This window comes from Corvus moneduloides, chromosome 9, assembly GCF_009650955.1.
Source record: "Corvus moneduloides isolate bCorMon1 chromosome 9, bCorMon1.pri, whole genome shotgun sequence".
Classification (NCBI taxonomy): Eukaryota; Metazoa; Chordata; class Aves; order Passeriformes; family Corvidae; genus Corvus; species Corvus moneduloides.
In genome coordinates this window covers 29,730,632-29,758,321 of record NC_045484.1, presented here as the reverse complement: position 1 = coordinate 29,758,321, position 27,690 = coordinate 29,730,632, and the positions used below count along the sequence as shown (strand labels likewise).

General features: G+C 48.2%; 1 protein-coding gene and 2 long non-coding RNA genes across 22 annotated transcripts in view; all 3 read right to left on the bottom strand.

The window, feature by feature from the left end:
- Positions 1-27,690, bottom strand: part of NFIA (nuclear factor I A) — a 350,471-nt gene that overhangs the window by 247,113 nt on the left and 75,668 nt on the right. For 8 of the 20 annotated variants that reach the window (XM_032118449.1, XM_032118454.1, XM_032118446.1 and 5 more), the window contains exon 1: positions 2,649-3,007. The exons of the other annotated variants lie outside the window; for them this stretch is intronic. In XM_032118449.1, coding sequence (XP_031974340.1) covers positions 2,649-2,675 — 27 coding nt within the window. In that variant the 5' untranslated portion in view covers positions 2,676-3,007. Of the gene's footprint in view, positions 1-2,648; positions 3,008-27,690 lie in introns of those variants that run through there. 20 annotated transcript variants of the gene reach the window in all.
- Positions 8,632-12,062, bottom strand: LOC116448270. The gene is made up of 2 exons (XR_004241862.1): positions 11,821-12,062; positions 8,632-11,664 (listed from the first exon to the last, which is right to left on the bottom strand). It is a non-coding gene; the product is annotated as an uncharacterized LOC116448270 (long non-coding RNA).
- On the bottom strand, positions 18,532-27,670 carry LOC116448271. The gene is made up of 2 exons (XR_004241863.1): positions 21,754-27,670; positions 18,532-21,444 (listed from the first exon to the last, which is right to left on the bottom strand). It is a non-coding gene; the product is annotated as an uncharacterized LOC116448271 (long non-coding RNA).

Genomic DNA, 27,690 nt, shown 5'->3' with positions numbered 1-27,690 from the left:
CACAATTTTCTATTTCAGTGGCGTTACAGCCCCCCCAAAAAACCCAAAAAGTTTTGGAAATGTGTCAGTCAGTGCAAGTGTGCTAACAGATGTGCAACTTGTCTGCAGCCTCGCTGCAAAATAGCAGGATTTTAAGGAACTGGTGGAAAAGGTGATGATCTCTCCCTTTCCACAAGTTAGCTTGAAGGAAAACTTTGAAAGTATTTGATAAAGCCATTTACTTTCCCCCCTCGGTGTCGGATGGGTTACCTAAAAATAAAAGACATCAGAAAACTGGGAAAGCGATCATAAAAAGTTAGGGTTTTCTTTATTGCACTCCTCACCAAAGTTTGAGGATACAGCTCTTCCGAGAGCTGCCTGTTTCTAAGCAGCACCTAAAATTTGGGCCGCACGATTCTGTACTGCATACCCCAAAATTCTCCTCTGCTCTTCAAAAAGGTGTTAAAAAAGAAACAAAACAAAAACCCTACGACAAAAGAACCCCAACCCCAACCCAAAGGCGCCTGCAATAATGTAACCCTGCAAAGGAGGCTTTGAAACAATTTCTGCAGATCCTTTTGAAATTAAGCCAGCTACAGCGACCCTTGCTAATATTTTTACAATCCATTTGCTTGTATATCTATGAGGAGACGTGCATATGTTCCCCAACTATTTCCTAGCTCCTCAGCAGATATGTAAATGGAACGATGTTTGGATTTTTCCTGACAGATGACACAAAATGCTTGTGCCATTTCGGTTCCAGGGCTTGGATAAATATGCTCAGAACCAGGATTTCTGTTTGTTTTCATTTTCTAACCCACTTTCAAGAGCTTCCCTTTAAACCTGAACCAAAACTTGACCAAAAAAAAAAAGAAAAAAAAAGAAAAAAAATCCATCCCAAAACTTGTATCAATAAAAGCTCTTGAAATGATAAAATAGGAGATTGCTTGCAATAGCTCAGGGCTCACCCCCCTTTTTCTATGGAAAAATGACAGAATCACCTAATTGATCCTTCGGAGGGAAGAGTTTGTCAGGAGGCCTCTAATCCTCCTATTACTTTTCCAAACGTGCAGCAAGAATGCGAGATTTTCCTAACGGAGTCAAAGCACATGCCTGGCTTTCTGCTTTTCTTTTGATAAATTAAAAAAAAAAAAAAAAAAGGAGGGGGGGGGGGGACACACACACATGACACGACTGGGCCAGGGAGCAACCAGCCCATGGATTTATTTTCTCTCCTTAACGTGCGACTGGGCCTACTGAGACCCAGGAGCCCCACGTGGAGATGCCAAGCGCGTCGGCGCTGAGGGCCCTGCACGGAGCGTCCGGGGGTCCCTCCTGCAGCCGCAGCACTGACAAAAACCAGGTATTTCTCAGAGTTGAATTAAAGGCACAAACTTTGCCCAGGCACAGCCCGGAATTGCATCCCATCCTCTGCAAACTCCCGCTGCTCACATTTTCCTCCTGCCTTTTGAGCAAGTGTACGGTTTGGAGTTTCGTGCCCTCGCCGGCCTGGTGTTTTCTCGCCAACACCCCAAAATTTGGGGGAGGCTGGGGAAGGAGAGGGGACTGCCACGGGAGAAGGGGACGAAACTTTTGCAGCTCTTCGGGCTGCCTGGGAAGCTGCCGCCCCTTTCCCTGCAATTCCTTGCCTTTTTCTCGACGGAAAAAGCCCGGAGAGGCTTTCTCACCGGGAGAAAAAAAATATTCCAATTAAATTAATAAGAATAATGTAGTCAAAATCTCCTGCAGGAGGAAATAATCTGGGGTTTGAGTCCGCCACAAAGCATTTCCTCGTTAAACCATTATATCCTGCTAATTGAAGGGGTGTAATTCAGCGTCCTGCAGCAGCGCGCGGGCAAAAGGGGGGAGCCGGGGGCTCCGCGGCCGCGCAACCGGGGGGCACCGCGGAGCGACACTCCCCCCTTCCACTCCCCGCGCAGCCCCGTCCTGCCGCGAGCGGGGGGCTCAAAAGTTGCGCCGAGTGCCGCGGGGGCCCGATCCGCGGGCGGGAGGGCGGCGGGGGGGGGGGGGGGGGACACGCGACACACGCGGGACAAGTTTGCGGGTGTCCGTGTGAGGGGACACAGGCACGGTCCCCCCGCTGGAGCGGCCTCCGCGGGTGCGGAGGGCGCTCTGCGCGGGGGCGGCTGCACCGCGCCGCACCGCGGGAGCGAGCCCAGGTGCGGGGGACGGTTCCTCTCTCCGTGCCCGGGGCGCTGGGGGGGCGCGGAGCCGGCGCGGCCGCTCCCGCGGAGCCCCGAGCGCGGTGGCGGGGGTTGCGGGCCGCGCCGTGCCCGGGGCGGGGAGCGGCGCAGCGGCTCCAGCGCTGCCCCGGGGGCCGCGGTGCGGGGTGGTGCGGGGCGCTCCGGCGCGGGCGGCGGCATCGGCGGCATCGATCGCGGATGACCAAGCACGGCGGGGCCGTGCGGGTCGTCCCGCAGCACCGCGCCCGCGAGGCCCCCCCCGTTAATTAAAGCATTAATAAGTAGGCGCCATTAGCCATGTGCCGACACAAATGGCCGTGCGGGAAGGGGGTGGAGGGGGGGGGGGGGATGCGAGCGAAAGGCAACAAAGTTAGTTTCGGCGAGCGGCGGTGGTGCCCCTTCCCCGGCGCGCACGGCCGCGCACCCCCGCAGCGCCGGCCCCACCGCGCCCCGGCGGCCGCTTACCTGGGTGAGACAGAGCGGAGAATACATGACTGCTGCGGGGGGCTGCGGTTTGGAGGTGTGCGTGTGCGGGGAGAGAGGGAGAGAGAGAGGGGGAGAGAGAGAGAGGGAGAGGGAGAGAGAGGAGGGGAAAAAAGAGAGAGAGAGAGGAGAGGAGGGGGAGCCCCGAGCCTGCTTCTTGCTTTCACATTTCCAACTCTGCCAAACTGCAGCCAGCGCGGAGCCGCTCCATGAGCTGAACTTTAACCCCGCCTCGACTTTCCCGCACTACGCGCTCGGCATGCCTGCCCCGCGCGCCGTTAAAGGCATAGCGCTCGCTGCGCACCCCTCCGCCGCCCCCGCTCCGCGCCCCTCCGCTCCGCTCCGCGCCCCTCCGCTCTGCGCCGCGCACCGCCCGCCCCGCGCCCCGCGCCGCCCGCCCGCGGGGGCGGGGAGGGGCGGGGAGGGGGCTGCGGCGCCGCCGCCTCCCTCCGCCCCGCCGCCCCGCAGCGCGGCCAGCCGCGGAACCGAGAGGCGAGCGGGGCTCGGCTCAAAGTTTTCCTCTTTTTGGGTGTGTGTGTGTGGAGGGGGTTGTGTATTTTTCTTTCTATCTTATTTATTTATTTATTTGTTTGTTTATTTATTTATCTCTTCCCGGGGGCTGCGGCTCCGCTCGGCCCTTGACCGTGGAGGGATGGGGCAAGGGGGGCCGAGGGAAGCGGCGTTGCCTTCCACAACTTTCCCCATCCCCTTTGGCACTTGTCATTTTAAATCAAGCGCTTTAGAATCAAGGGTGCTTATTCCACTTTAAAAAAAATAATAATTTTCTTTTAAAAAATAGCAACACATAAATTCATCTGCACATCGCACTCCCCCTTCTTTTTTCCTTATAAAATCTAAAAGTGAAGCGCTTAAAATTAAAAATACCTCCGCGCCTCCTGCCACTTCTGGAGCGCATTGTCTTGGCACCGGCAACGTTTGGGTTTGGGGTTTGGATGCTCTCCAGCCCGCTCCTGGGGACTCGGAGGGTGTCCCGGGTGGTGTGTTCCTCCCCCCCCACCCCCCCTTTCCGCTTGAGAATAGCGTTTTCCACTGATGCTGGAGGCAGTTTAGGTGACCCCCGCGTCCCTGCGCGTAGTCACAGGCTTTTTGGAGGGGAGAGCGGGGGGGAGGGACGACGACACGCGCAGGGAAAAATCCAATCTATAGGGGAAAACGAGGAAAAATCTCCTCCCGCAGCTTCTTTCGGAGGTGGCGGGGGAGTGGGTTGCGTTCCCCCCTCGTCCGTGTCGCACCGTTCCCAGCCTTTTGCGGTTTCCAGCATTATCTTTTAAGTAACTTTTGGCGCCCTTCGGGAGACTTTTGGCCGCGGGACGGCTGGTTGCGCCCTCTAGGCAGGGGCCACGGTCAAGTGCAGCCCCTCCGCAGCCGCGGACACCCCCATCCCAAAAAAATAAGGGCAGAGCGAAAGCACCTACCCCCACCCCAGAATATTTGAGCACTAAACGGGTGGGCGCGCAAGTTCTCCTGATCTTTCCCAACTCAGCGTTTTACTAAGCACACTTCAAAAAATAAATAATTTTTAAAATGTGGTGGGTTTTGGTTTTTTTGTTTTTAAAGGTTTTTTTTCTCTTTCTTCTTCTCCCATCCCCCCCTTTTTTTTTTTTTTTTTTTTTTTGGGTGCTAAATCCGGAGGTTTCCAAGGCTCCGGCCCCGCCAGCGGCCCCGTCCCCGCGGGGCGCCGCCAACTTCGGCGGAAAAGGCAAAAAAAAAAAAAAAAAAAAAAAAAAAAAGAGGAAAAAAAAAAAAGAGAGAGTGAAAAAAATAAAAGAGGAGGGGAAAAAAAGGAAAAAAAAAAAGAGAAAAAAAGGCGCGCCCCTCCCCCCGGGGGAGTTCAAACGTCGCAACACCCACCCCCGCCGCTGATTGGACAGCGCTCGGTGACGTCACAATGCCCCGCCCCGTCCATTGGTCCCCGCCGCGGTCCGTCACAGCCCGCGCCCGGGCGCGTTTCTTTGTGCGCGGCCGCGGGCGCTCCAGACGGCGCGCACGGAGTCGGCGCGCACGTACGGGCGGGGAGGGGGGGACGGGGGGAATCTGTCAAGCTCAGCGGTTTTCTCAAATCCCTGACAAAAAAAAAAAAAAATTAAAAAAAAAAAGGGGAAAAAAAAAGCTGCGGCGCAGCCCTGCGCGCCCGCGCTCCCTCCGCGCCCAGACCCCGCGCACACAATAGCGAATTCCCTCTGCGAAAGCGTGGGAATCGGGTTAAAAATACAAAAACAAGAGTTTAGGCGGCGCCGCGTCCCACGGGCAGGGATAAGAGGGTAACACGGATAACAGTGCAAGAGAAACTTTGCGGGCTCTGGCGGCACTTTTTCTTTTTTCGCATTTTTTTAGTATTTTTTATGGCTAAAATCGATTCGCGGCCGTTGGGAACCGGAAGGGAAAACCCGCCGCAGCCAACTGCCGCCGGCTCTTAGGTGGGATGTGTTGGGATTTTTTCTTCCCTTGGGTGAAGGTTTTGTTTTGAAGTGGATTTTGGGGTGATTTGGGGGTTTTGGTGGCTGCGGCAAGGGGCGAGCCGGGGTCGGGGCGGGCGTGCCCGGGCGCTGCCGCTGCCTGTCCCCGCTCTGCCGGGTGGGCTCCCAGTGCCCGGGACTTTGCAGAAGTTACGAGCGATTCGGCAGCCTCCCGCCCACCTCCCTCCTCCCTCTTCTCCTCCACCTCCTCCTCGCCCCCGCCCCCGCGTATTTCCGCAATCGCCGCGATTCGCACAGGAGACCCGCACCGGGGGGCGGCGGGGCTCACGGACATCCCCCGCATCCCCCCGCACACCCCCGGCCGGGCGGGCAGCCCCGCTGCGGGCCCGCAGTGTCCCGCCCCCGCCGAGCCCCTTCCCAGCCGCGGGGGTCCTCCCCGGGAGGGCGGCGGGGGGGCGGTGCGAGCGCCCCTCGCACGGGTAACCCCCCCGTCCTGCACGGGTAACCCCCATCCTGCATGGATAACCAGCCCCCCCCCCCGCATGGTTAACCCCCCCGCATGGGCAAAACCTCCTTCTGAACGGGAAACCTCCCTCCCCCCACACGGGGAACCCCCCTCTCCGCACCGGTACCCCCCATGCGCACCCCCCGGCACGGGCAGCCCTCCCCAGCGCGGGGAACCCCCGTCCCTTGCACCAGCAAAGCTCCTTTGCTGCACGGGCAAAGTTACCTGGCATTGGCAAACCCCCCATCCTCCTTTGCACGTCCACCTTTGCACCCCCCGTGCTTTGCAAACCCCCCAGGCTTTTCCCCCCCGGTGCGGTGAAGGTGCAGGGCCCCCCCGGCCGGGCAAGCCTCCGGGGGGGGAGGACCGATCGTCCCCGCAGCGCGGCCGTGCCTGGCAGCGATGCAGCAGCCGAGCTGCAAAGTCTCCAACTTACACAGCACCCCTAAAATAGTCCTGATTTCATCCCTGAAAGGATTTCCTGGCTTTGTGTGTCTTAACTAGCCTTGGCCATTTTTGTAGAATAACCCCATTATTCACAGCTCCGAGGGTACAATCTGCTAAAGTCACTTAATAAAAAAAAAAAAAAAAAACCACAGAGGAGAAAGAGAAACCTTCAAAGGGCGTGAGAAATAAAGGCAAACAAACAATTGTCCGTGGCTCTCAGCTCCCCTTGATCGTGGATACCCGCTTCATTAACAGGAGAACCATTATATGCTTAAAACTAGAAGCCTCAAGATGCGTGATAATACTGCAAAATTAATTCGGGGGGGGGGGGGGGGGGAGAAGAGCAAGTGGATCTGAAGGTTAATTGCTATTTTTTGACAACAAAGTGAGACTTCAACTCACACAACTCACAAGGAGTGGTGTGGTTACCCCTCTGAATTTACTGCTTTTAATCGACTTGAGCAGGTATTTAAAGACACAGAGGTTGCAGCCGCAGCGTACTGAGTACAGAGACAAAAAAAAAAAAAAGAGTAAGAAAGTAAAAATCCCTGAGATAGTGATTTTCAGTTTGCAGTTTGGGAGCCCCAGACCTGCGCTCGTGACGGCGCAGCTCTGTACACGGCGGCGCGTTTGAACCTCCCGGCAGCGGCTCTGCTTTCCTGGTTACCTCCTGGTGACCCCTCGGAAGGAGCCCGCCGATTCCCAGCGGTCTGGAGACCACAGGTTGGAAACCACTGGTTTTGCATAAACTTGTGTTATTCGGAGCAGGCTTAGGTCGCGAGGGCTCCTCTTAGCAAATTGTCGAAGGATGATGTGTACTGCATAAATTAAAACATCATGTCCCCTTGCCATGTGAAAGCATTATTAAAAGAAGCATAATAAGGGATTTCCACCATGTTATCAAGTGTACAAAGAGAACTCCGAATGGGAGGGATGGCTGTCATCGGGGTAGAACAAGCTGGGATTTTGAAGAGGCTTGAGAAGCGCTTTGAATAGCCCGTCAGTTGGACAAGGATCAGCGCTGACAATAGCTGGGCTATATGTGGTATGGCCTGTTAACATACAGCAGCAATCATGAAAGGCCTGAGATAGACAACAGGGCGCTCCTGGGCCCTGAGAGATGTTGGTGACTTTGGGAGAGCCACTGTGGCTGCCCTGGGAGCAGCTTCACCCCGCTGAGAGCCAGAAGCCCGCTGAAATCACCAGGCTCAATCCTGATCCCCTTTCCATCAAGCCACACGGTGCTGACTCACATCCCCAAGAGACCTAAGTGCCAGTATAGTTGGTGGAAATCAATGCCCAGATGTTTCTCTGTTGTCCCACAACCCACTACAGAATTATCTACGAGTCCTAGTAGAAATGTCATGGAGGAGCAGTAGGTTAGTGCCGTGCCTAACCTGGTCCCACCACCTGCCATGAAATCAGGAATGTTCTGAAGCTACCAAAAATGAGAGTATTCTGTAAGACTCTCCAGGGAAGAGATTGCTTTTTTATTGCATGTGTGCACAGAGAACTGAGCATAATGGGGTTTTCCTCCTTAGTTTAAAGGCTTCAGATCCTGAAATAGAGTCCCCCATAGCAGGAGTGTTGGAGCTAGATGATATTTAAGGTGCCTTCCAAACCAAGCCATTCTATGACTCTACAATAAACACCATGGTTGTGTGAACACTGTGTCGTCCTAAAACAGGAGGGCAGGAGGGCAGAACTTTCAACCTCCAGGCTGCAAATTTGAAGGAGAAGCTTAAAAAAGTAGGGTAGCATGTTTGATGGAAATTCTCACCTTACACCACTAAATAGATGTGAATAATAATGTTTTTCTGCGCAATATTTTCTGTCCATTGCCATGACTCCCAGAAGGAGAGTGGGGGGATGAAGAAGTACTGCAGTCTGTATCTGGCAGGTGAAGGCAGCTCCACCATTTGGGGTCTGGGCCATGGCTGTATCACCAAAGCCACGTTCATGTGGGGAATTAAAGCAGTTGTGCTAAGAGCAAGTGGGAATAAGTAAACTGAAAATTGGTCAGTCTTCCTGTGGAAAGTCCTGCTTTGACCGTGAGCTGCTGGCAGCATCGCTGCTGGCACGCCTGGATGTGGGGTGCTGGCTCCGGAGCCCAGCGCGTTGCAGAAATGCCTGCAGAGTTGTAATGCATTTCCACAGGGTCTCGAGTCTATTGCGAAATGCATTGCAGAGGAAATAACTTCCCAGCAAAAGTGTGCAGACTGCAGAAAGGAAGCAGCAGAATGGAGAGAGGCGGGAGAGGCAGCATTTCCCCTTTTGTTTTGCTGTAGATATTCTTATGGGGAGCAAAATAAATGGTAACGCTACTTTAATGTAAAAACTGCTTTGCAAGCAGGGCTTTTTTGAAAAAACAAAATATACCTCAAAGTGAAAGTTCCCTGTGAAAGTGATTGCAGTTTAATAAGCTCACTGTGATTTACGGGTGGGCTTGAGTAGTGCCCGTCGGCCCAGGCCATACTGTGGGCCCGCAGGAACCTGAAACTCCCTTCCCACCATGTTGATGCCACCATCGAGCTGGATAAAGCCCCTGTTCACAATCAGGAAAGACACAAATAGGTACAGTCGTCCTCAGCTATATTTTATTTGTACACAGTCCCGCGGTGTTATCACTGCTGGGAGCTGAGGGACACCTCTCACAATGGTACGAAATCATTCTCCAGCGATACAGAGTGATTACAGCATACAGAACTGATACTGCCGTTGTCCTAAATCTAATGTTTTATCAGGCAGTTTGGCATAAACACTTTGGTCCTAATCTCGCACACCTCAATGAAAATTTCGCTTGGTAAAGTTTGCGCAAGAGTGGTATAAACATGGTGTGGCAAATATTGTTTATATACCCATCCACACCCATCCACACACTGTTTATTTCAGTATATTATGTGTCTATGCATTGTCATATTTATTTATGCAATCTATTTCTCAAAAGGAAAGTAAGTCTTTTGTCCCTGATTTTACGTGAGAACATTTTACATTCAGGGTTCGCTCAGAATATAAAAGCTGAGATTCAACAGAGGGTGTGAAAAATGAACCTGAAGAATTGCTGACTGGACTTTGTAAAGTTTCAGATAACATAAACAGTTCTGTGACAAAGAAAAGTTACGTCTAAGAGAAAACAGGAATATTAATACTAAATTAAACATCGACCTACGCTGCTCAGAAGCAGTGGTGGTCTTTTAGCCCTCATTAACATGCATTCCCTGCTGCCCTTCGCTGCAGGCTTTTCTCTGGAGTCTGTAACTTTCACAATAAGATGGGCATTATTTCCCCAAATAAATAAATAAAAATCAAACCAGCAATCGGCTTCACTGCTAAGTCATTTTTTTTCCACATTTCTTATCTATGCAAAAGTTTTGGGAAGAAAAAAGAATGACAATAACAATAATAATAATAGTATGAGTGGCCTGTTCAGATGCAAACTCAGACAACTTTGTGCCTAGGTTACAGACGGGCTGGTTAGGAGGGCACGGTAACAGGTGCAGGTTTATTACTGCTTTTCTGGCACAAAATTTATATGCAAATCTCTTCTGCAACTATTCTTTATAAAATAGTTCTAGCCTTGCTATCCCAGACAGCACATGAGGTCTGATCACTTTCCTCGTGGGTACAGGGCAGGGAAGTTTTCCATCACAAGTTTTCCTAACTCTGTCTCTTTTCTACTATTAAAAATACGTCTTTCAGCCCTAAATTATGTATTCTTTAAAAGGTGATAAGTTCTATGTTCTTCATAGGAAGGACAGGCACTAACACAGCTGGAGTTGGAAACCCCCGCTTCTAGACCATAAACTTCGAACTAAATTAAATTTTAGGGAATTAAAAGTAGTACTCTTCCTCTGAGATTAGTAACTTTTTACTCTCTACCTCCTCTAATTTTATAGACAACTTCATAACATGCAAGGATTGAGTCATAAAAGCTGTGCCGTAGCTCACGTGCAGAGGTTGGTTGTAACAACTCAAAAACCTGCACGAGACCCAGCGCTTCTGCCTAAAAGACTTTGTAAGAAACCACAGAGTGAAGTGCACCCGGTCCCTTCTGCTTGCTCTGCCTTTTCCCAGTGCCCACGGCTCCTCTGGAATAGCGAAAGAAATGTGTTAGTCTCAGCACCTGATTTTTTTTTTTTTTTTGAAGTCTTTATTACTGTAATTCACTGACCTGCCGCATTGTAAGCCCTGGCAATATAGATCCCTGCACTGGGCACCCTGCGCTGGTACTAGATCTCTCTGGAGAGGCTGCTTTGGTGGGTTTTTTTTTGCAGAAAGGGAGTTTTTCTTTAAAAAAAAGAAAAAAGGAAGTGTAATCCGTGTGGGCTGCCTGTCACAATCACTGCTTTCCTCTCCTAACAGCAGGGAGAAGGTGAGACCATCCTCTGCTCACCCGACTGTTGTGTTAACTTCTATACTGGGCTGGGAAGATTTCCATAGGGTAACCCCCGGAACAACCAGGCGTGATGCACAGGTGGCCCTTACAAAGGGATATGCTCAGCTATGGTTTTATTTGGATTCCTGGAAAAGCACATAAATCACGACACTGCCCCACGTACGTATGCCCGACCCCTTCCTTAACTTCTTGCATGAAAATGTTATTTCTGAGCCTGTGGAGCAGGTGTACATACAGTCGTGAAGCTCGTGGGCAAAGACACACTGACTGCATTATTTCTTCCTCAGAAAACTGAAAACCCGAGCCAGGAGATCCCCCAGCCCAGCTCCCCCCTCCTCCAGGAGGAAATAAGCATTTCCTTAAAAATGTTCTATTTTTTTTTTTTTATCCTCTTCAGATTCAGATTGTCACTAAATATAGAAACTCTTGTAGCCACACAAACCGTGCATCGCCCCACAGCTGCTCATTTGCAATTTGTTCCTGCACTTAAAAATCTCTTAATGCTACAAATAAACTTTGGGAAAGTTACATCCCAATAAACAATGAGGTGTTGTTTAAAATTACATGTGCTACTGTATTATTAGGTCTCTACCGACACTACAATTATCTTTTGAAGCTGGCAATAACGCATTAGCTGTTCAGTCAGATGCCGAAATAGACTGGTGGATAAGCCCTCTGCCATTTTTATGAATGGAAAATATTTTAAAAGATTGTTTCCACTTTCTTCTTTGTCCTCTCCCCCGAAAGGAGCCCCCGCGCCGGGACTCTTCCCCCACGTCACTTTAATATTCATATATTTTATCCATACATTGCGATACATGATTAACTGCCTCCCCCCTACCACACACACATCGCCCCAAACAATACAGATACTTATTGGATTAACTACTCAGTCCTCGCTGGAAGGAAAGCGGTATCCGTGAGCTCTCGCTTTTATTTGCACGTACAGTTGTAGATCTGTGGCATGACAACAAAAATAAATAATAATTAAAAAAAAAAAGTGGATAATCCCTACGCGGGAGCGCAGTGTCCACCGCAGCATCCGCCCGCTCCGCGGCACCATTTTTACTCGCCGAGGGAGTTCGCATCGCGGCGGATCCTGCCCGGTTTTGCCCGATTCCTGCCCGCTCCCCGAGCAGCCGCTGCCCGGCTTGGGCGACCGTGATGGGCGTCGCAAGCTCCCCGTCCTCCGGGCCCCCCCTCCGACACAGCCTTGGCACCGCATCGGGGGTGGGGGGAGAGAAAATAGAGGAGCGGGGCGGAAAGAATTAAAGCAAAGCCTTTAAAGTTTGCTGCTTGATTTTGGTCTGCCTCTGGATTATTTGGGGGAGGTGGGAGGGGGGGGAATAAATAAATAAATCTCGCAACCTGCCAGCTCTGCCTTCCCAACGCTCTCCAAGTCACTGGTAGCCATTTTCATCTAAGGTACAGAAGGAGGAAAGAAAAAGGAGAAAAAAAAAAAAGCCAAAAAATCTTTAAGAAAAAGCACCCCCAAAAAAGGAACCAAGACAGGAAAAGCCCGTGGAGCAGCGCAGACCGGGGCCGCTGCAGCCGCTCCGCGCCCGCGCAACCCCCGCCGCTCGCTTCCCCGGCTCGCGGGCTGCCGAGGTTTTTTTTTCCTGTATTTCCGCCCCCCCTCCCCCCCGTTTTTTTTTTCTTTTCTTTTTCTTTTTTCTTTTTTTTTTTTTTTCCCCTTTCCCCCTCTCTCTTTTGCCGCAGTCTCCGTCCCGCGCTGGGCGAGTCCCGGCAACCCGCGCCGGCGAGGAGCTGATTTATCGCTGCTCCAGCCCCGGCTCGCAATTCTGTCACTGTAAATCACGCACATGCGGAGAGCGGGAAGGTTTTGGCCAGCTCGGAGCCCCCTCCCCCGCCCCCCCCCCAAAAAAAAATTAATAAAAAAATATAAATAACGGAAAGAAAAAGGTGAGGGGGGGAGAAATCCAGGGGAGAACCGGCGCCCCCCAACCCCCGCCGCAAAATAAAGTCTCAATAAAAGTGGCGGGGGCGGCGCGGAGGGCGGGAGGGATGGAGGGATGGAGGGAGGGGGGCACCTGGCAGCCGCCGCGCCCCCCCGCGCCCGCCCCCGCCGCTCCCCGCGGCGCCTCCCGGGCCCGGCTCCGCGGCGGGGGGTGCGGGGGGACCCCCGAGCTCTCCCGCCCAGCGTGGTCCTGCCTGCCAGCGCTGCAACCCGCTCGTACATGTGCGTATCCACATATATCCCCGTCCCATATGGATGTGACTGTGGGAGGGTTGCACGCTCCCATGCTGGAGCTGCAGCATCCTCCTCGGCGGCGGTGGGATGCAGACCCCCGGGCAGCCTCCAGCTCTCCCAGATCCTCAGGCAGCCTCCAGGTCTCCCAGCCCTGCAGCAGAGGGGCTCTGTGCCAGCCGGGTGCAGCAACTGCGGTACCCCAGTGTCCAAGCACGGCTCCCATCACCCATGAATCAAATCCATAAAGCCAAGGATCCCCTGGCCCTGAGAAATTAGGGTATCATGTCTTGGGACCGCAGCTTGGCCTCCCCCCACCATCCCTGTTAGGCCCTGCAGTGGCTTTGCCTGTTATTTCCCATCACATCCTTTAACAGCAGAAAAGTGCTGGTGGTATCACTACAATTCAGGGGTTGGCACAATCCCTGGGTATTTTGTCCCAATGTGGGGTCCCCTTGGCTTCGCCCAGGGTCAGGGCAGGGTTGCAGGGGAGAACTTTCAGGAATGCCTGAATTCCACCAGCTGCACTGGCAAGTCACTGAGACTTGAGGGAGGAGTCAGGCACTCCTGAGAGCAGGACGGTCGCATGCTGCTGGAGATGCTTACACGGCTAATAAAATCTGGGATAAGCCCCCCAGCAATAATGCAGCACACAGGGCAGGAGGCTGAAACTGTTTCCTGCCACTGCACTGCAGCATCAAACTCTGATTTTCACGCAGCTCCCCTTGTTAAATTCAAGAAATATCTCCAGATTTTCAGTATTGCTGAGCTCCAAACTTTGGTGCAAGTGACTTCTGCCCCGCTTGGCAAAGGGAACCTGTGGACCGGCCTCCTGCATGTGCAACACAGAGAGAACACTGAATCTCCAAGGAAAGTCCTTCCCTATGGTTTAGAAAATCAGTAAGCCAAGGAGAAATGTATAGAGCAGAGGAAAACACTGGACACCTGAGTGGAAGAAGAGAGTGACCATGGCCAACTGCAGTCCCTGTCCAGTGGAGACTCCAGGGAAGCTGCTTTTCCCTCCTTGCAGCTATTGTGCTGCTGTTCCCAAAGCTTTTGAGACACGAGGAAGGTCTATAGGGAAAGGACCAGTGCTGGTGTTTTCAGTGCCCTCCACCCAGGGGACTGCAAAAGAGGCAGCATCCATATACCCTCTCTTGCAGGGGGGCTCTTCCATCCTGCCGGGACCCCTGTTCTTCACCTCATCCCTTTGGATGGTTTTTGACATCTTGGGGAAGCCAGGGTAGGGAGAGGGACAGGTACCCCTGGGTCCCAGGTGCCCCAGCACACAGGTAGCCCAGCACAAGCACAGATACTGCTGATGCACAGGTGCCCCAGCGCTCAGACACTCCAGGACACAGGGATCCCAGGACAGCACAGCCACCTTCACAAGGATAACCCAGCACACAGCTACTCCGGTATGCTGCTACACCTGCCCACAGGCACCCTGCTACGCAAGCACCACAGCACAACGTAGCCCAGTATTCAGACACCCCAGTACAGCACCATGCACACTGGAACCCAACACATGGCTGTACTTGAACAGGGATACCCCGAAACACAGCCCCTGGCACTCAGGTACCATCAGCCCCCTGCCATGCCATGTGCCCTGTGTGGCACTGGGGTGGGCTCACCGGGGTTTTTGCTGTTCCCTGGAGCAGGTGAGGTTGTTACAATTTCCCATTAATCCCAAATGTCAGGAGCCTTACTCCAAAGGCAATGCCAAAGGCTTTTAAAAATTCCTAGTTGACTTCATTTAAAAAGTGTGAGTGTAGGAAATAACGAAGGTTGCTTCCCCCTGTTGCCACAAATTTACATTCAGCCCACGGACAACGGCAGCAGGGCTGCAGCGTCGCTGGATTTCTTTGGAAGAGTTACCAGAGGCCTGCGAGACAGCTGGAATTCATATTAGAATATTTTTAACGTGCTCTTACAAATACTTTGGCATACGCCTATTCCACTCCTTTTAATGATGTTGACTTCATTTCCTTTAATACGGGGCGAAAAAATGCTACACCAACAAGACTTAATTAAATTAATAAGAAGAAACAATAATAAATAATCCCAGTTGCGTTCCCGCAGGGCTGCAAAATACAGATCGGAGGGTCGGGATGGTAACACCCAACAACTTTCGCAGAGGAGTTGTTCAGGCCGGCGCATCCCTGGGCCCCTGCTCTCCTCGCTGCTCCCACTTCCCGCGTGCGATGCGGTGACAGAGGGGCTCGGGGGGCGCCGGGGGCGCGCGGACGGGAACGGGGGGGGGGGGGGGCCGGGGCTGTCCCCGTGCCCGCGCACCTGGGGGTGTGCGCGCACCTGCCCGCGCGCCCCCGCCGCGCGCCCCCGCGCCCGCCCCGCGCGGCACCGCCCGCCCGGGCCCCGCGGCGCCCCCTGGAGGCGGCCGCGCGCGCCCCGCCCCGCCCCTCCCGCCGCGCCACCGCCCCCCCCCCCCCGCCTCAGCGGCGCAGCGCCCCCTCCCGGCGGGAAGCGCGCGGGCGCCTGAGGGGGCCGCGGGGGCCGGGCAGCCTTTGCTGCCGAAAGCAGCAAAAATACGGCAAAACCGGGGGAAATACGTCCGTGTTAAAGCCTCCGGGCACCTTCGCCCTCGCTTTTCCCGAGGTTTCCGTCAGCCAGGGTGCGTGTGTCCGATGTCAGCAGAGCCAGGCTCTCTCTCTGCACCCGCCTGCCTGTGGGGAGGGGAAGGTGTGGGGTGTCCCCTGCTCCTTCCTCCGTAATTCCAGAGAGGTTTTGAGGAGAAAAGGGGGTGCAGATGTTACATTTCCCTAGGGGAAACCATTTCCCACCTTTCCTGCAACCCAACCCGTCGCTGGACGCCATCAGTGTCCCATGTGCGGGGCAGATCCCTGTCCCCAGCGGGTCAGGGAGGGATGCTTGTGCCCTGCAATTGGTGCTGAGGTTCTTCCCGTTATTTATCCAAAGGGTGCTTTGTCATGAGACCGAGCAGATCTCCCATGGGAGACAGGTACGCTCAGAAAAATGAAAGGTGGGCAGGTGGCTTCAGCTTGGGGGAACATTAATACACAAGGACAGGTCTCTGGCTGATGGATGTGTGCTGCCTCCACCTGCTAATTCACACCAGCTGTTGGCGTGACCTATTCCGCCAAGGGTCCTAAAGGTGCTTCGTCCCCTTTCCCACTCCTAACCAGCCCAGTAAGGGCAGATCTGGTCACTTAATGCTAATCCCTGTAAGGGTTTCAGAACGCAAAAGTATTTATTGTCTGTTCAGTATTAGTATGTTCAAGTTTTAGCTCTAAAATGCTGCAAACTCTTGAATAATAATTGCCTGTAACCTTAAGTCTACCACCTTTCTGTCTTCAGCCTCAGCAAAGCAATCCCTCTGCACTTGGGGTGTTGCCTTGAAGGACACTCCCTGTTACCTCCCTAAGTGACACTGATATAAGTACAAGAGGATGAAACACTTCATGTTGGAGGTATAGGTGCATGTATATACCACAGTATTGCTATAACCACCTACAGAAATGTTCACATTGATTTTAAAGGAAAACTCTGCGCAGGATTTGTGATATTTTCCTAGGGCTTTCTGTGACTGGCTTCCAGAACCTCAAGGGAAAACTTCAAACTTTAGGGATTTTAACCTGACACAGAGCTTTCCAACGTGCTCCACAGAAATGTTTCCTGGCTGCTTCTGTGACTGCCTCTCTTGCTGGTGTTCGCTGAGACAAAATACACATTTTTACCCGACCGGCCCATTTTTTTTACCCAAGTAATAAAATATGACACTAGAGGGCGGCCTGTTAATGTAATTCAATAATGAAGTTGCAGCGACTGCACATGGAGACGCAGCACTGTCCCCTGCTTGGAGCCAGGGCTCTGGCTGGAAGCAGGTCTGGGAACGCCGCCTTCTCCCCCTCTGAGGCAACCACCACTGCTCCAAGACACGGGGAGTATCCCGAGTGTAATATTAGAACCCAAAATAGTGACTATTCCTAAGAAGTGTGATTTTCCAGCAGACCCACGTGACTGCGCTGTCTCATGAGCAGTCCTGTGTTCAGCACTCAGTCCTGTGTGGAGAAGGATGTGGCAGGAGCGATCCTGTCCATTCTCCCATGAGAAACCCATGTCCTGCCCCAAACCATGGCTCCTACTTTTGCAGGTAAGGGACAGCGCTGCAGTTGCAGCTCGGTTTTAGCCGCCTGCACGGCAGTTCAGTGAGCACAGTCCCTGTTGGTGGCTGGCTCTCAGGCTCTGCACAGCCTTCCCGTGACTGAGGAGGTCTCTTACCATTCCAGAGACCGGTTTCCTTGTGTCAAATGAGGTTAATAGCTGCATGCAATTTAATTAATTAAAGACTGGGAATATTTTTAGAACACCAGACGCAGTATGTGTCAGAAATACCAGGTATTATCTGAGTATGCAGTGCTGGCGTTATCGATATTTACATTTTGTACCGCCTGGAAGCGAGGCTCTCCTGGTGGGAGGCTGCCAACAGCAACACCTCTTCCCCCTAGATTTAGGATCTGTGTGTCAAGCGTGAGCCAACAGGTACAAGTAACATCAGACAGAGGTAAGGCCAAGGACACAAGGTGACGATACACTGTGTGCTGGCAGACACCAGTGATGCTGGAGGTTGTCACACATGGACCACACCACAGGTGGGCTTAAGGTATTCTCAAGAGGCTTTCAGTGCTGTGAGACTATCAAAGGTAATTCAGCATGTTCCCCAGAGAACATTTTAAGATGAATTTAACTGAGACTTTCTTATTGTCTGCAGCAGAAATTGGCCTGGAGTTACAGATGGAAATAACTTAAATAAGTGGCCGCTTTCCTGAAAGCTGATGTTCCTTAGCATTTAGCAATAACGTGTCCTCGTTTTTTGCTAAATTGCAAACGAGCAATTAATTCTTCAGCACTTGTGCAGAATACTTTAAAAATGGAAACATGAAAGTCTTCTATTAAAATGAAGTTGATAGTATGCACCTGCCACTAATGTACTGTACACTGTGTCTTCCACTCATTATAGTGATGATTTGGGTTGAGATCAAGTGTCATATAGTGAAAATCACTTCAACATGTGCCTGTTCATATGCATAAACTCCTGTGTACCAGATGGCAAAATATAATGACATCTTAAACAGCTAATTGCATAAACCTTGTAATGCAGATAATTGCTGAACCAAAGTATGAGTTAATAATTTCCCACTGTATTGCCTGGCTTGACACTAATTCTAAAGGAAAGTTGTGACAATTCTAACACACTGAAGTTCACCAAGCGGTAATTAAAACTAGCACTTAAAATCATTCGACTTTCAAACCCTTAATTACAATTCAGTGGAATCACTTTGTAGAAATCTAACATTTATAGATAGTTACATGATAGCTGATATTTCATCATCATTCCTTTCATGGTGGTGTTCTAAGGCAGGCTTCAGGAAGCGCGTAGCTCTCCCTGGAAGCTTAAGGTTGTACTGGTTTCTATACCAGTGGTCACTGGGAAACACTTGGAAAACAGTGGCCAGGACTAGGAGTTTTTCCACAGGCTATGCTTAAGGCAGCATAGTCCTTTTTAATCACCTGGTGATATATAAATGTAAATAAGCATTAAGCCACTACAATGAAATGTATCAGCTTTCATAGCGTGGGTTTAAGAATTGAATTGTTGTGGTTGGTTTGATAACACAACGTACTGACCTCAAAGCCAGGCCTCTAACACATCCTGAGCTGTTACTGTGTATTGGAAAAGCTGCCATGAAGAATGGAAATAGAATTAATGACAGTAAATACAGTTTTAGGAGAAATAAGCCTTAGCAGACAAACGCAATTTCTTTCTTTGATGAGGCGCATCAAATAATATGATGAAGGTAAAGACTGAATGATAAAGGTCAATGAAGAGATGTGATATTCATTTTTTAATGGAGATTAGAATTAACACTGTGTGATATTCTGATCAAAAAGCATTAGAAATAGCAGCAGAGCATGCACTAATTAGATTAGGAATTGGCAAACAGCCTGTTAAAAAGTAGCTATGAATCAGGAGTTGTTATCAAACGGGAGAGTTTTACCAGGATCAGCATCAGGTCAGATGCTAGTCAATGTTTTCTTCAATGATTTGGATGTAAACACTGTAAATTCACAGCTGATAAATCTGAGGGTGACAGGAACATTGGTGGAGTGACAGACAGCGATGAGAATGACACTCCAAATGATCTCAGTTGCTTCATGAGCTGAGCCCATTCAAACACAATTGCTTTTAATACAGACAATACAAGATTATGTGGTTTCTAGTGCTCACACTTTTAAAAAATTGTTGGAAAACTGGAGAGGGTGCAGAAAAGAGCCACAGAGAGGATTTTAGGGCTGAAGAAAGTGCTTAATGGTGAAAGACTTAAAGCGCTCAATCTGCCTTGCTTACTGGAAAGAAGACTGGGACGTGACATGAGTGTAATGTGTAAGTATTTAAGTATCTACAAGATGTGTCTGGAATTATCTGCTGGATACTGATGACATTTTTAATCTTTCAGAGAAAAATGGACAACTGCAAGTTGAAGTCAAACAAACTCAAGTGAGAATTTAGGGGGTTTTAATAGCCAGAGTAGCTGAAGGCTGATTTTCAAGGTGCAAAGTAGATGCTATCTTTTTTCACATTTTGTTTTCAAAGCAAGACCAGAAGACCTGTGGTAACTAAAACCAAGTGAGTGCATTTAATGCAGGGACAATAGCACACAATAAATTGTCATGTATCAAGGGGCTTTCTCTAGCCTTCAGTGCTGAGTCTATATACATCAGCAGTCATTGCATAAGCATTTGGGAGCAGGAACGTACACCTGTGCAATGGAATAATCAAGTAATAACAAGCCTAACACATTTCATGGGCTCTCCAGACTCAGGCCAGGTGTGCAGATATCACACATTCATATATCTCTAATAACGTATTATTTTTAAAAAGAGACAATTTGTGTGCTGCTGGAGCTACACAAACCCCCCAAAAAGCAGCCCCCTACCAGTAGATCTTTCAGCCCTTGCCTGCCTCCTGGTATGAAATGGCCGATTCCTCAGAGTTCTGTGCCTCTGCTCTGTGGCAAAGGAGAAGCAGTGACCACATCCCTGGCCGTCTTCCACCTGGAAGCCTGTTTTATTCACAATGTGAATCAGACATTCCTGGATGGGAGTGGGTTACAGGCAGAATATTAGCCTGGAACTTCACCCCAAGCCTCTTCTTCTGATACAATTCTGTCTCAGTGATTGATTATTGTAAGAAATGCTGCCAAACACTTGTCACACTGCTCACACAGCTCTCTTCTGCTCTGGTCATACACACTCACCACAGCAGTTCCCTATGTGTTGCTTGCATCCTACACACTTGCTCCTCTCTCAATACCCAAAAAAACTCAACAACTGTCAAAGCCATGAGCAGGCAGTAATCATTTCAAGACTCTCCAGTACCATCTCATGGTGCCTCCAACTACAGCTCAATCTAATGCAGAAGGAAGAGAAAGCAGGGACCTCATCCCATTTCCTTCAGCTCTGGCATGTTCTTGGAGGTCTCCCATCTAACTTTGGATGGAGCACAGTTCAGCCTAGCCCCTGACCAAAGCTGGGAGCTAAACTCTATCAAATCCAATAGCACAGACAGTTCTGTGCAAGGCTCAGCACAATCCTCTCTGCCTTTTAACATATTTATTAGCCCATGAATCATAACTAACAGGTGTCTAGGTTGTTACTAATTTTACAGACAGATGTAACTGGATCTGATATGAAATACTTTAATGTTCAGGTCTCCTTTACTGCTCCCTGGGGTCTTTCCAGCCACCCCTGCTGTGGATCGACAGCCCTTTCCTCTGTGGGAGCAGCACTGCCATGTACAGCTGGTGAGGATCAGGCTGTTTTTCCCTAGAGAAAGATACTCCAGGGAAGATGCCATTTCTGACAGTTAAAACATTTTCAGTTTATACTAAGCATCCTCTGTAAAACCTCAGCTCAAGGTGATTGTGTCGAGCTCTGCAAAGTAACTCCATTCAGCAGAGCTCACAGTGCATGTGTGGTACATGATGAGATGGCACTTTTTTGTGTGTTCACCTCCTAATTATTTACCTGAGGTGGTCCCTCAGCTGTCTGTAGCTAGCTGGAATTACAGCCTTCCCTCACACACTCCACCAGCTGCATGGAACATGTGCCTCCAGGTGGTCCTGGGTAGTTTTCCCAAGAGGACTATTCTTCAGGGAAATTTCAGTACAAAATTCTGTGAGATTCACGCATTTCATTCATTGCTTACATGTGTAAATGCAGAATGTCATTGATGGCATCTGCCCCATAACTACAACACAACACACTGTCCATAGAAGAGACACTGATAACTCTATAACAAACCAAAGCAAAAAAAGACACTGAGCAGCATTATTAATTGATAACTCAAATGCAAAAGATTTGAGGGACATTGAAATCGTCAGTGATAGCAAAACTTGGACAGCTCAACAGTCTCAGGGACTTAGGCAGAGATTGATGCAGTGGCTGAGGACCTGCCTTTGGCTTGCAGTGATGCTGGTGATCAACTCGGAGCAGAAAATTGTCCCACCAATCAACTCAGCATCTTAAAATGAAATACGAGCTGAAATTAGTTGATGGGAAGGATGTTATCTGAGAAACTTCTTTTTCTTTAAAATATCTGATAGATCCAGGATGTGGTGGTACAACATGATGGTGACTTATTTCTCAGTCTGTGAGTGTAAATTCATCTTCCTCTTTTCTTTCAATATGAAGAAGTCTTGGAAGTCGAACCTGGGGGTAGATTATCTTCCAGAAGTAGAAATCTAGAAAACAAGGCAAAATATGTTGTCACGTCTCTTTACTGCTCCTTGCAACATTATTTCCTGCTTAGGATTTCTAGATACTTATTATATCAATGCACTTGTAGAGTGAAAACAATTTCTGATCGTGGGTTTTATCAAGACAGAATTCGGTACTGAAAACACAGCATGCATTTTGAGTTTTATTAACAAATACTGCTTAAATTGAATCTCTCCCCATCATTCCCTTTCTAACCAGGATTCAGTAACATTCAAATAGTCCCAAGGTAATAAATATTCACTAAAGAGGAGCATAACTCAGAGTTCTCCTACCTGGCTGTGGTTGCTTGGTGCTCTTCAGAGGAGGAGCCATCTTCTCATCTTGTCTCCTCTTCTCTCCAGGAGGTTTTTAGGAAAGGATCAGCCATCATATTTTACCTTTTCCTAAAAATGCATGCCTGTCTTTGCCATGCCTCATATGTGTCCTGATATCCAAAGACATTGGAGACAGACTGAAAAATCTGTTGGTAGGTAGAGAAAACACTCTGGGAGGAGTGGGCCTCCAGATTCTGTTCTCCATGGAGCAGTTGCTCTCTGCCATTACTCTGATTAAAAACCTTATAATAAAATACAGTGTCATCTTAGAAGGGGAATTTGCTTCCAGAACTGGTGAAAATCACTGGAGATCTATCATTTCTCCAGATGAACACCTGGCAACTGATTTTCTTTACCCTCCCTAATTTGCCTTTGATTTCTAAGACCCTAAGGCACTTTAGAGATCAGAAAATAGTTCAGTCTATAAAAAAGAAATGCACCTCTCTTCTTAGCATTGGTTCTCAAATTGTTCTTTCACACACTGCTATCACCATGTGTAATTACTTGCAGGTGTCAGCTGGAACGTGGTGTCTTTTGTCTTCTCAAGTGCTTTGGCCAGCAGGGACCTAACAAGCTTTGGTTTGCTGTGATTAATAGGTTGGCTCTTGGTCTAAATGACCACTGGAAAAGGACATCCTGTAAGATAAGAGCTTTCACTGTCAGTCATATGGATTGCTTCACCTCGGAATGTTCCAAAGCAGCATTGCTGGAACAATTTGGACCTGGGTCTGAAGCCAGTGAGACTTTCGTAGACATGCAGGACTCTGCAATAACTTTCAATTCAGTGGTTGAATTCCACTACGGGCACCAGAACAGGCTAAGAAACCAGTGATCTTGATCACAATTAGGCCTGATTGATACACATTATTTGCTTATCATCTATTCCATATCCCATCAATTTAGGTTCTTAATATGGGCACTTATCACAGCAGTGATTGCTGTCTGCTCTGTTAATTGATGATTTCATTGTTCATTGCACCTATTTATGTGTGGCTGTCAGGAAGGGTTTTGTTGTTTCAGCTATGTGAGCATAAGTAAGAACAGTTCTCCAAATCATCAAAATGGCATTCAAAAATCCTCAAAATCTCCAAAATGGGATTTTGAATTAGGTAGTGATTTCGGGAAAAAATCTGAAGATTGCCTACAGAAAGAGAACAAATTCTTTAGAGATTTTTGTTGTCCAGCAGATTGGCTGCTGGAGGCTTTTCAGGTAGCAAGGAACCTCTCCCAGGAAGCTTCTGCAAGGCTCTGACATTTATAGAGTGGCTGTTGGTGTTGCATAACCTCAGGAGCATCATTATCATTGACTATTGTAGAGCTGCCACTATTTCATGTCCTGTGTTCTTCAGCAGAGCAATGCTTATCTGTGCTTTTCTTAACTCACCTCTTGTCGGTAAGAGCTTTTTTCTGTGTCTCATGTTTCTATTTAGGATATAGAGCAAGAGGAAGACAAAAAGGCTCTAAAAATTAGAGAACTTGGAGTTATGAGCTGGTTTTATAAATTTTGGGCAGGGTTAATTTCTTAAAGATAATTCTCATTTTGTATTTAGTTCAAATAACAGATTCTAATGCTATTTAAATTTTGCTGTTTCATTTTTAACCTCCATTATTTATCAATTTCTTTAAATTGTCTGGCTTGTTCACAGCACTTTTTAGGGCTTCTTCCCCTCGACTATTTTATCGTGGCATTTGAAGGGATCTCTGTATAGTCAAACACTACTTTATGCAGATCCCATTGGGGCTATTCACATATCCATATGTGCACACAGTTCCCACTAATGCTTGTCAATGGGACTTAACATATGAGCATGGACATGAGAATAGACCCCTTGCTGGGCACTTGACTAGATGGGGGTTTTTTTTTTGATGTTGATCCAGATCACTCACAGCAAACGTGGCTGTTATTAGAAATCACTGCACTTAACAGGACCACCGAGTGCAACCTCCCTTCCCTTCTCCTTCTTCCACACAGGAGCTGCTTGATGGGGTTTGCAGGCTCATGGTAAATATTTCTTAGACACAAACGGGAATCCAAGGTTAATGCATAAAGTAGCTTTATTCTGTGTGTTCCCTTCTGTTTGCCATGAAACAGTATACAGTTAAGTCACTCCATTAAAGAAAGGGCAGGTTTTTTAAGGAATTAAGTGGGACTTGGATGTTTGGGCTCTGTGTGTGGCTCCACCTAGGCAGGATGGTTGGAGCTTTAACACCCAGTAGTTACGAAAACAAATGGAAAGCTGAGCTAACTTTGAGTATTTACATTTTATTTCCGTGTACCTGGTTTTAGCATCTTTTGTGGTTCTTGTAACTGTGGGCTCCCCACTCTGCTGGAATTCACGTGCCTATAAGTTAAGTGATGACAGAACATTTTCCATCGTGAAGTTGAAGTCTTCAATATGTTTTGTAAAACTAATGCATCTTGTGCCATCTGCAAGCCCACTCCACTGTGCAATTCAGGGAGATGCAAATGTTGAATCAGTATTTTTTGTTAACCATATGAAAATAATTACTGATTTCAGAGTAATTTGTAATGAAAATGTGTCCACATCTGAAAGAGGAAATGACCTAGTCAAGACATGTTCTCTCAATCTCTTTTCTGCTAGGAGGTTTCCTGCTTTTAAGCCACACTTTGAGATTTTGGATGGTTGTTTTGATCCTTGGAGAAGTTTACTGAGCTATAATTCTGGGTGCACTAGGGACCAATGAACTGAAGTAAAGTCAAACATGGGCAGGAAGCACAGTGTTTCAATAGCCAGCTCTTCAGGAATTTACTTCGTTTAAATCTTCACTTTCTACTTCACTCCATGTTTTCAGGTTTTCCCTACTGGCACTAGAAGCATGAACAGGCCTCTAACAGTACCAGGATAAAACAGTGTCTGTTTTCCAGAGATCTGGTGCTGATCCCCCCAGCTACATTGTGGGCAGAACCTCGTACCAGGGCAGAAATCTTGAATTTAGTCCCTGTGGACATCAGACTGACCTCTGGCTAAACTGGGGCCACATCTCAGGACAGAACCAAATAAGAGCAATTTCAGCACACAGTGACTCACAGTTATCCATCTCCCAAGGCTGGCTGGTCAAGGTTGGCCAGTCTTTTCTGTTTTAAAGCTTGAATTTCAGTGCTCATAACTTTACCTAGTATTAACCATCAGAAGACATTTTCCAAAATTCATGTTTTTGTCAGGCTGATTTCCTTCCAGAAAACTTTTACTCAAACTAATTCATCTATTCATAAGAAAGGTTCTAGGAAATATTTTTCAGTGTTACTGTTCTCACAGTTTGACCCTGTAAAGGTCTGATAACATCCTGGTTTGAAAGCAACAATCAGGAGACTGGCCTACATCATCTGTTTCTCAAGAAATGTTTTATGGAAGTCTCAAAAATCCATCAAATCTCAAAAGCCTTTACAAATTTCACATTTGCTTGTGCTCAGCAAAAATTTTACAGCATTAAACTGCAAAAGTCAGAGCAGTTTTACAGGGAGGAGGCACCATTTGGGCAGAGTGCACAGACCCTGTCTTGCCATGCAGGGAGTTCATGAACACCTCTCTACAATGTTTTTTCAAATATTTGCTAACTTCTGGGTGCTCAGTCTTGCATTCCCAGGATGTCCTGTGAACATCTCCACTTCATGTGCAATTAAATGTCATTTACAAAGCAGGTAATGAGTTAAAATAACCGTGCCCCTGTTGCTTAGGAGGAAGTATGTCTCTTAGCTGGTACTAATGGATGGCAGCTATTAGTTACTCCTACATTAAGGTGCATTCATATTGAAATTTTCTACTGTCATTACAATGCATTTGATTAAAATGCATAAGAATTACACACTAAATATCATGTGGCTGGATGGAAGCGTAATTTAGCTGAGTCTGCAGATGCAGTCATGCAGGTGTTTCTGTAATTCTGATTCACTTGGTAAAACTGTTGATGTTCAGTGGCCCTCAAATCACATAACCATCTGTGGTTCCATTCCTTGTGAAAGGAATTCCTTGTGCCTTTTATCAAATATGATCACTGGATTCCAAAGCAAAACTTTTGTGAATTAGGCAACATTTAAATGTTGGGTGCTTTGTGAGGAGGAGAGGTATTACATATATCAGGTATTTCAGCTTGCCTTTGTTAACCACAGAGCTACTGCAAGAAGAGGATAAATCCTGGGGTCTTTGTGGGAACCTTATCTCACTCCAAGGAAGCATTATGCTCTCTTAAATAAGAAAAATTAATATGTAAGTCTGGATTGTGTCTGATTTGAGGTTTTTGAAACTAAAAAAGTCTGGTCTTATGCATCTCCCTAACAAAATGCGCCTGAAAAGCACTGAATGTGAGTTTTTATAGGTAGATTCACATTTTTTGCCTAGACCTCATATCAATAAATACAATCTTAACAAGCACAACTATTGCAGATTTAGTTTTCACAAAACGCAAGATAATGCCAGGTAATTTCAGTGCAGAGCCAGAGAGCTGAGCCCAACACCAGCTGGGTCCACAACTGCCAGCAGAAGCTCCTCTGTCCTTACAGACAGGCTCATGTCCCATTTCTTTGCTAGACTGAGAACTTCTCCAAGCCAGGAAGCCACAACTGGGAGCAAAAGACGAGGAAATCAGAGCAAATAGGTGAGGAAAGCAGGGACAGAGCTACAGGAGCTCTGGTTCTGTCGAAGGGCTATGGCTGGGGGTTTGCAGTGCAACTCACTGCTGACCTTGCTATGGTGTTTTCCAGCCTATAGTGCTTTCCAGGCTGGGAACATCCAGCCCTTCACTCCATTTGGAATCAGACTGACGTAACTTTTAGAGAATCACAGACTTGACATCATCAGAACACAGTGTGAAGCAATCTAGCTAATGTGAAGTTTTGTCTAGAAAGTCTTTCAGGGTTGAGCATAGTTTGAAAGAAAAAAAAAAACAAGGCAGAATCAGAGGTGGTTTCCTCTTTACCTCAAGGATCACTGTGTTTACATATTTTGAAAAAGTGACTGAGCTAATTTATAAGAGACTTTTATTTTTAAGGAAAAATAAACACATCACAAGAATTTTAGTCCATCAGCAACATATGGAAATGAGAAAAATCTGTCCTCGGTTGATGAAATATTTATTTATCATTGAAATTCCAGACATTTGCATCCAATGTAAGGGCAAAACAAATCTTATGCATAACCTCCTAGAGAATTCTGTTAAGAGCAGTTTTGGATACCTGTAAGTAATTACGCGATCACATTCTCTAACGGATTTAATTTGGGCCAAGTAGCAACTACTGTATGTCCAAAAAGATAATGAATTAAAGCAATGCTTTGGCATATCCCCTTTCTGAAATGTTAGCAGCCTCTCAAGTGACTTGAAAAATGGGCTTCAATAAATGGACAGGAAAATATAAGCAATTAAATTCAATCAATAAAGCTGTCCTTGACCAAAGTCCAAACATTAAAAACAACTCCAATTGAATTATGAGAAATCCTTTTCTGATTTTAACTAGATTAGTTTAATCACATGTGCATTGAAGTTGCGTGCCATTCCTCACTAAGTTTATGGAAACAAAAAGCTCCGTACTGCTCCCTGTCCCTCACTTTAGCCCAGCTCTGCTTTTCTTAAGAAGAGGTTTCTTCTGATGAACAAGGTCACTCACTCAGAGGAAAATAGCAGAGCAGGGTTCCAGGTAACAGCCCTGGTTTCCAGTCTTCTCTCCCTTTGCTTCACTTCCACGGAATCCCTTGTCCCCATAACTACTCCATCTCTTTCCTTCCTTTTGTTGAGAAACAGAAACATTTCCAAAACCCTGAAAAATGTAAACCTCTCCCAAGTCACAGAGTAACTGGAAGGTTTTGACAGCACCTTCTCCCCCCATTCTTTCTTCAGCTTTTATTCTACTGTACTGATATAGCTGAGGATAAATATACTAAC